Source organism: Hyaena hyaena, unplaced genomic scaffold (genome assembly GCF_003009895.1).
Source record: "Hyaena hyaena isolate Hyena2069 unplaced genomic scaffold, ASM300989v1 scaffold_73, whole genome shotgun sequence".
Lineage (NCBI taxonomy): Eukaryota > Metazoa > Chordata > Mammalia > Carnivora > Hyaenidae > Hyaena > Hyaena hyaena.
The window spans coordinates 938,560-947,349 of NW_024080705.1; the positions used below are offsets into that span (position 1 = coordinate 938,560).

Below are 8,790 nucleotides of genomic sequence, written 5' to 3' on the forward strand. Positions count from 1 at the left end.
GGTTATGCTGAGGATAAATGAAATAATACACACACACAGCACTTAGCCCCATGCCCACCACATAGAAAACCGTCAATTAACATTAGCTGGGTCTGAGTCCACTGGACAGGCTGAAGCCCAGAGGGAGCTGGGTTTTCAAGGGTCCTATGCAATGTAGGAGGCGCTGGGGCAAAGGCCAGGTTTCCCTACCCATCCACAAAGCTACCCACTTCTTCCGGCAGCCAGGGTTCTGGATTCCCATGTCCTGGGCGCGTCCCAGTTGTGAGTGGAGAGTGTCCTCACGTCATCGCGTGGAGCAAGACCCGCACCAGAGCCCCGCTGGACAGGGGGGTGGGGAACCTGAACGGTCCGGCTAGTCCCAGGAGGCTGTGGCTCGCAAAGTAGAGGTGACCATCCCTGTGGGCTGGAGAGCATTGCAGCCCAGGGCCGGCCCGTCTGCTCTTAATGGCTCATTAGTTCTGCTGCAAACTGCCCCCTCCCCTGGAGTGGGCCGGCCCCTGACCAGGGGAGGCCTTTCCCTTCTGGAAGGAGTGGCCTCCGGAGAGGAGACTGTAGAAACAGGAAATTCCTTTAAAAGGCTCTGTAGAAGGTGGCAGGGACCTCAAAGAAGGTGCAGGTAACAGCCTGCTTCTTCAAGTCTGCTTTGTGCCCGGCTGGGGCAGGAGTGCCCGGCGTCCAGGGCAGAGCGGCCCCTAGGAAATCGGGTTGCAGAGGAAGTGCTAGATGGGCTCCCTGCCCGTGTGAGTGCCCACATGAGTGACTGTAAGCTGAGCCCTGAGGCAAAGGCCAGCGGCAGCCACCTCTGCCTCTGTGGGGCACCGGCAACCTTCGACTCTCACTGGACCTCCCTTTCCTCATTTTTAGGTGGAGAAGCCCCCTGCCTGGCTCGCCTCCCTGCGATGATGTGGGGACCTAGGGGATGCACATACAGCTGGGGAGGCGCCTGCCTGTCCCTGTGGGCCCCCTCTGCCTGGTGGCACTTGGCTGTGGCCCATGAGGCCCGGGCCGACCCCCCACCCCTCGAGGGAAGGCAGGAAAGCTGAGGGTCTTACCATCTCCCCTTTAGGTCCGGGGTGGCCCTGGAAGGAAAAGAGCATGAGTGCCAGGTACATTGCACCCCGGAAGCCCAGCCTGCCCCGCGTGGCTGCTGCCTCCATCACCCACGGCTCATTTGTGTCTTTCCTCCTCACTGTGCTCTTGCTCCCTCGCTCTTGCACCCCGCCCTGGGCCCACTGGCTCAGGCGTGGCTGTGTGCCTGCCACCCTCTGCTGGGTTTTACTTAGCCCCTCAAGGACCCTGCCCCATGCACGCACCCAGGGAAGCTTTAGGGGGATGCCAGTTCTGGGGGATGAATGCAGACGGCCACCAGACCTTTTGTGGTACTCAGCTCTGGCCTGCAGTGGGGGACTGACCAGGCGGGTGGCCAGGCCCTCATGTGGAGGACACCAGCTGCTTGGGGGCGAGGGGAGTGTGTGGGGCACTCGCTGCCTTCCCTTGTCATCTCTGGGGGCATCCGAGAGCTGAGCTCTCCTCCAACTCACTCTTTCACAGGAGTGGGAAGGGGTCTCTTCCACCCCACCATGAACATTTTGGTCTGGGGCCCACATTGAAAGGATTGAAATGGACAGAGAAAGGAGCTACGGGTGGGGCATGGACTCCTTGTGGACATGGGTATGGGGGGCGCTCAACAGGGATGGGACAGGTGCCCAGGCTCCACTTAGTCAGTGCCTTGGGCTCTCCACCCCTCTTCTCTCCCTGCTACCTCCTTGCCTCACTCTCTACCGCAGCCCCTTCCAAGGGCACCCCAGAGTCACCAAATTCTAGGGGTGGCTCTTGCTCCGGATCTGAGAGCTCAGCTTGGTGGCAGTGCATGAACTTGTGCCCAGGAGAGGCCCCCTGGGGTCAAGGGCAGTTCATTCTAATGGCCCCTCTCCACCTCCCAGTGGTGACAATTTCCCGTCCCGGGAACTTTCATTCTATCTGGAGTTAGGGTCTTGCTGAAGGACTGAGGACCCTGGGTTAGTGACCTGGATCAACAGAGGGGTTGGAGCTCACGGCCCCGAGAGGGTCCACTCACCGGTTTGCCATCTAGCCCGATGGGACCCTGAAAGAGGAAAAGAGGCCAAATGTGAAGACAGCATGGCTAGTCTCCCGCCAAAGAGGCAGCCCCGGGGCAGCGGTTAAGGGCACGGGGTCCAGACCCCAAGTTAGAGTTCAAGAGTCCGCTGGACCACTTACTGCTAGGTGACCATGGGTAAGCTTAAGCCTCAGTTTCTTATCCTAAAATGGGGATGAGAATAAGAAAGTCTTCCACGAGGGGTCTTTGTGAACAGTGAATGAAACGGCCCCTATCCATGCCTGGCATGAGGGACAACCTGATGGGTGGCAGTCGCCATTGAGATCACAGACCTCCTCTTTGCTCTGAGTGGAATGGGAAATGTATGTTCCCAGAATGCCTGGGGCTGGGGAAAAGGAGAGCCAGCTCCCTCTTAGGACCGATCATAGGTCCCTCGGGTGGGGGACCCAGGACACCCCCGAGGCCATCTCCCAGCTTCCCAGGCCGGGCTGGAGGCTGCTTCCCTGAGGCGCATCATCTGTTCCACATTCCGGTGTCCTGCTGGTGCTCACCCAGCCTGTGACTTCACTCGCCTGTCCCTGTCCTGCTCTGTGTGCCTTCCTCTCCCTGCGATTTTCCCTGTCCTCGGAGCCAAGTGCTAAGCTGTTCTCCTCGGTTGCTCTCCGTGAGAGGCTGCAGGAGAGGGTCCTTACTGACCAGGGCTGAAAGGTCAAGAGCATCTTGAGGGCTGGCCCCACATGAAGTTTAGCCCAGCCAGGCCCAAGGGTCACTGCGGACACAGCTACTCCCAGCCCTCCCTACTTACCGGAAATCCAGGAAAACCTCGAGTGCCCGGCTGACCCTGGAAAGAGTAGGAGAGGAGAGAGGACGGGTAAGGAGGGTTGGAGCCTAAACCGAGTCCCCCCAGGGGGCCTGTGGTTTCCCTCCCACTGCGCTGGGGTCATCTGTGGGAGATCGTCCCCACGGCGAGGTGGCTAGTCGGGATGATGGACAAAGATGGAAAGGAACAGCAGAGAAACCTCCTTCAGGGACTTGGGACAGACGGGAAAAGGAGGTGCCAGCATCCCTCGGGGGTTCCTGGGATGGGGCTTCACTGCCTCCGTGCTCTGAACGCAGACATGGAAGCAGGTGGCCTGGCTCTGCCAGGACCGTGAGGACCACCTGCAACACCCCGAGCCCCTGGGCTGCGACCTTCTGGGTCCTTTTTATTGACACAGTCATCACACATGGCCATTATGTGAAGATGGTTTGGGTATCAGCAGATACCAGAACCTGACCTTCGAAATGTGTATTTTCAGGCCACATGGGTCAGATTGCTTGCTTTTTTTCTCACCCTGGCCGGCGGGGCTCCCTGGTTGGGCAATCTCTGGGTCCTCCAATCTTTCTGCCCATTCACCCCCATTTTCCTGGAGGTGCAGAGCACAACACAGGTAGGTATTTAAGCTGGGGATTAGAAGCAGCTGGTCACAGCTCGCTGGCTTGTGTTCAAGACTCAGGACAACAGAGAAGTGCCGAGGTTACAAGAAGCATGAGGCCATGTGGACCCAGGGGCTGGGGGGGCTGAGCAGGAGGTCAAGGCTGGCGGCCCCTTCTCTGCAGGTGACGTTCACGGCCGACCTCAGTCTCACCACCTGCCCCACTTTCCCTACTCTTTGCTCAGGCACACGGCTCACTCGCTTTCCCTGAATGGTTAGTCCTCAGCTTGGAGTCCGCCTTTGACCAAGATGGCTTGGGCTTTTGAGTCTGGCAGACTGAGCTCTAGGGCTGCCTCCACCAGCCACGGCTGTGACTTAACCTCCTTGGCTTCCCTTTCCTCGTTTGGGGATGCGGAATAACAGGATAACCTCACAGGGTCTTTGGATTACACTCGATGATACCCGTAAAGCCGGCTGACATGGCAGCTGTTTGTTGGATCGAATGGAACCTAGGACCCCCAGAATGAAGCAAGGGTGCTTTTGATGCAGGATGCCTTTGGATCCATGGAGGATGGTCCCTGCCGAGTGGTGGTTTCGGAATCAGACCCCATTCGGAGGCGGATTTCTCTGCAATTGTCTGCCAGGAACCTGGACTATCTCCAGGATGATTGGGTTTTCCTTGAAGCCCTAGACAGGAGTGCCCAGAGGCCTCTGCTCAGGGGACACGGCTGCGTGGCTTGGGGACCCTGCCATCAGGGTGGGAGCACCAGTCAAGTGGGGAGCGAGTCGCGGTGTACGACAGGGTGGGACGGGCTTGTGGCGGGCAGCCGAAGGGCGGGAGCGAGGAGCTGCCGCTCATGTATCAGAGGGCCCTGGGCTTCTCTCCTCTCAAGGGTAAGTGATGCTAAGAATAGGCCTGAGGAGAAAACCCGGAAACTGTGTGGTGTGGCCTCTGGAACCTCCCAGTGTAAACTTTCAACTGCTCTGAATGCCGAGAGGCCTGAGGACAAAGGTCAGGAGGAGAGGATTCCAAGAAACATCTTCGAGCCCCGCTGCGGATAATGTTTACAGGGTAGGGATAATCGCACGGTCTGCTAATTACAGAGCCTGTCCCGGGAGCGGGATGCAGGTCCCCGACGCGGAGCCAAATCCGGGGCTGACCAGGGCTTATTTCAGGGATCTTGGGAAGAATGCTGTCACTGACCAAACGGAACCTGGGACTCTACTTTCTGGAAATGCCGGGCTGGGTAAGGCGCTCAGGGAGGCCTGGAACTGAATTTTAATTTACATCTCTTCAATTACGGGCTGGAGTCGGACGTCTGTTCCAGTGTTTATCGGCCGGTCGTTCACTTGCGAACTGGCTGTTTGAATTCCTTCCCAGCAATCTCCCCTTAGCTTGTTTGTTTCCCACTGACCTGAGTACAGCTCTTTGTCAGGGACAGTGACTCTTTGAGAGTCATGTGTGCCACAGATATTCCTCCCAATTTGGCATCTGTCTTTTTTTTTACGCCGTATTTCCTGCCAGATGGAAGTTTTACGTTTACGTCGACAGACTTACCAATCTTTTCCTATGGCTTCTGGGGTTTCATGTCATGTGTCCAAGGGCTTTCCTCAGTGTGGATGTAATAAATGTTTGCTCACGCTTTGTCCTCGTATTTTATGGTTTCATGTTTTACATCTAAATATTTTATCCATTGGGTACTTATTTTGATCTAACAAGTGAGGTGGAGATTCTTTTCTCTCTCATTGTGAAATGAAACCTTTACCACCGACTACATTCCCAGATACGTTTAGCTTTATTTCTGGCCTCTCTTCTGTTTTATTTAACTGCTCTATTTTTACAACGCATTTGATATCTAGTGAAACAATCAGTCCTTCCTGCCCTATCTCCTGCACTCAAGTTTTTCAGAATTTTCCTGACATCCTTATGAAAGCTTATTTTTTATGAATATTATTCTGTTGGACTCCTGACCCCATAAAATGTTCACTGGGGTTGGGATCACATTACAATTATGGATTATACATTTATTCATAGATCAATTATGGATTAATACTATGTCCTTCCATATAAGGGCAACGGAAATAAGTTTTATTTGCACTGCTCTCCAAAATCTCTTCCCTTAATTCAGGGCCAGGGTAGAGAGGGAGCCAAGAGGACCCCTGCTTCTTGGAAGTGGACCCCTATGTCCACTCCCACCTGCAATTTGTGTGGGGTAGACTCACATAGACAGACAGAAGGTTGGCTCTCCCTTCCCTTCCGTCTGACTCCGGAAAGTGGGTCAGTCCTGTATCTGCCTGGAGCCAGTCTCCCACTCCAAGTAAGTGCTGACTATCTTTCACACAAGATCCTGTGTGGTCAGTGTTTAATCGCCGGCTGAGGTGACAGCGAGTGGGAAAGGAAAGTCCTACTTTGTTTAGTATTTGCCAATCTCTGTGGTGTAAATATGCCTCCCACCATGGCTGATTTTAAGCTGCAACGTGCTGCCCACTGAACATAGGGTTCGGAGGGTGGGTACATGACCTATTCTTGTAAGTTGAGTGAGCCAGCCAATGAAGGGGGGGGGGGGCAAACATCTCCCTTGGGACATCACAAGGACAGCTCAAATTCATCCTGTTCTCATGAGGCCCCTCCTCCTCAGCAGAGCGTGCTCCCCTCTCTGAAGAAGGGCACCATCATCTACTTGATTACTCAGGTCAGAAATGGGGGGTCATCTTGAACTCCTCCCTCTTTCTCAATCCCCATTTTTATCATCAGGAAATTGGTCAATTCGGCTTCCAAAAGATCACCAGTCCAGCCCATGGTTCTTGCAAGTGCCTCCCAGCTGGTCCATCACCTGCAGCTACTTCTAAACATGCTCCAGGCTGAAGGGGAAGGGTCAGGGGGCCTTCTTACAACACACATCTGATCATGTCCGTCCTCTGATGAATGCAAACCAAGCGCGCTCCACTGTCCTTGGGATGAAGTCCCGACTCCCGAACACCCTATCCAGGTCCTTCACAACTGGGCTCCTGCTCCCCTGGCTTGCCTGACCCTTGCTTCACTATGCAATGAACTTTCCTTACCCGATAGTTTATAAGAAGTTCCCTTGCCTCGGCAGCTCCTCCCCAGCCTCACTACCTGGGAACCTCTGCTCAATCTTGATCACAGTTTGGTCATCCCCGCTTCTCTGTCTGGCCCCACCCCGAGGCAGGTGACTCCCCCGTGTCCCCACAGCTCTCTAACCATCCTGGCTGAACCCCATCAGTATTATAATCACTATGGGATTGCTGGCCTCTCTGCCAAGGGGCAAGCAGGCTGTGGTCAGATTGTCATTGTCTACCAAGCGCCCAGCCCGCAGTCAGCGCCTAACAAATATTAATGGAATGCATAAGCAAAGAAACACAACAGGTGCATCCACCCAGTGTGGGGTGTCTCCTTGCACATGAGGGCTAGGCGTTCAAATGGCTTCTCTTGGACCTCGAAGGAAAGCTGGAGGGCTCAGGGAGGAGAGAGGTCCCCTTGAGATGGGGTGTGTTTCCTAGTCTGGGAGATGATCTGCCTAGGGTCTGCTGGGCCAGCCAATGTCCCCGCCTCTGCCTCAGTTTAATGGGGCACACCACTCCAGCATCTTGCCTCATTGGAATGGGAACCAGCCCTTTCCCAAGTGTCTGGATGATTGCCGCTTTGCTCGGATTATTTAGGAAGAAGCTCCTAGAGAAGAGGCAGGCGGCCCCTGAGAGTGGCAAGGCAGGTTCTTGTCAGGACCGTTTTTTTCTGAGCCCTTTCTGGCCGTGCGGAGAGTCACGTGCTCCCCGTAACCCTTGGCCACAGAGGGTTTGCCTACCTAACCTCTCCCCCTTAGTGACAAACATCCCCTTTGTCTTCCCCTCTCCTCTGCCCTCACTAGCTCTGGGTGTCTTCCCGGGTGGCACTGGGGCGGCTGCCCTGGTCCCCAGGGAGGACTCATCAGGGGAGAATCCCGTTGTCTGGGTGATGGTCACCCACACAGGCCAAAGTAGAAGGAGGCTGGGCTTGGTCAGGCCTCCATGTCCCACAAAGCCTCTCCCACCACCAGGGCTGCACCCACAGGGAGAACTTCTTCTCCCGAAGGAAAACATCCTTGTTATACAGTAGAGCTGGAAACATGGAAGGGGGTGTCACAGCAAGAATGCTGGCTTTGGAATGAGGCCGAGCAGGCCCACGCCATGCTCTAGCGCTCGTTGGCTGAGCGACCTCAGGTGGGTTATGAAACTCTCAGTTTCCTTCTCTGTAAAATGGGCTGACGGGAGATGGTGACCTGATCTGTGGTGGAAGCCCTGGGTGCCAAGGGTCTGGGGTTCTAATCCTGCCCCAGCCTCTGGAGCTCTCTAATCCTGGCCCTTCTCTGGGCCTCAGTTTCCCCTTCTGAGGGGGCTGTGTTAGACCATAGTTCAGGTCCTTCTTACACTGACATTTGGTGATTGTACTGAAGCTCTGTGGTTTTGGCTCTCCTTCCCATAGCCACAGTATCTTCCCACATCATCACCCACGTCCACTTTCAGTCCCTAAGGAAACATATCTGAAGAGAAGCCTCTGATTTTCCCAAGCCCCTGCTAAGGGGCAGAAGCTTCTAAGAAGCAGGACCCAGCAGTCTGCCCAGCAGGGAGCCTTTGAGGACGAGTGGTGGGTTGGCTCTCTGCCATGATCAGGAGTGGGTGCTTGGGGCAGTCAATCTTGATGCTGGGTATCTGCCCCCGGGAGCTTCCAGAAACAAGGTCTGCCCCATGGAAAGCTGGAGCACCCCATCCGAGGAGGAGCGAGTACTGTCTCCCCCGCCTGTACACAGTAGGGCCGCCTCCCAGCTGCTGGTTACCTGGCCAAAGGGTGGCCCTTGCGAACTCCCCTGAGGGGCTGTAATTTAGGGATATTTAGTCAAGCCTGGCCTGGTTCACCACACAATAGGCGGTGGCTGCCAGGCCCAGAGGCACGCCAGGATTTTCTCTCCCTCCCTCAAGCCCTTGTTATTAACTGCCCCCCCCCCGACCCTGAAGAAGAGCAGAAACCACTTACAGGGGGGCCACGGGGACCGATGATGGACATGCCAGCGTCTCCTGGGGCCCCCTGTGGGAAAGAGAGAGAGAGGAGAGGAAGAGGGACAGGAGCAGGGGCGGGGGTGGAGGGGTGGGCAACGGAGGAGGGAAAGAAAGGAGCTGGCAGGTGGGGTAGGGGAGCAGGGTGGGTGGGGTGCCCAGCCAGGGTCCAGGAGGACAGAGGGGTCAGAGGGAGGTGGGGGGGTGGGAGGAGAGGAGACAGCAGTGTGTAGAGCATCCGGGAGGGAG

At 55.9% G+C, this 8,790-nt stretch overlaps 1 protein-coding gene across 1 annotated transcript in view; it reads right to left on the minus strand.

The window, feature by feature from the left end:
* Positions 1 to 8,790, minus strand: part of COL13A1 (collagen type XIII alpha 1 chain) — a 148,394-nt gene that overhangs the window by 64,060 nt on the left and 75,544 nt on the right. The window contains exons 7-10 of the mRNA XM_039233270.1: positions 8,522 to 8,572; positions 2,883 to 2,918; positions 2,078 to 2,104; positions 1,053 to 1,079 (exon numbers count right to left, since the gene is read on the minus strand). Of these exons, the coding sequence (XP_039089201.1) occupies positions 1,053 to 1,079; positions 2,078 to 2,104; positions 2,883 to 2,918; positions 8,522 to 8,572 (141 nt within the window). The remainder of the gene's footprint in view (positions 1 to 1,052; positions 1,080 to 2,077; positions 2,105 to 2,882; positions 2,919 to 8,521; positions 8,573 to 8,790) is intronic.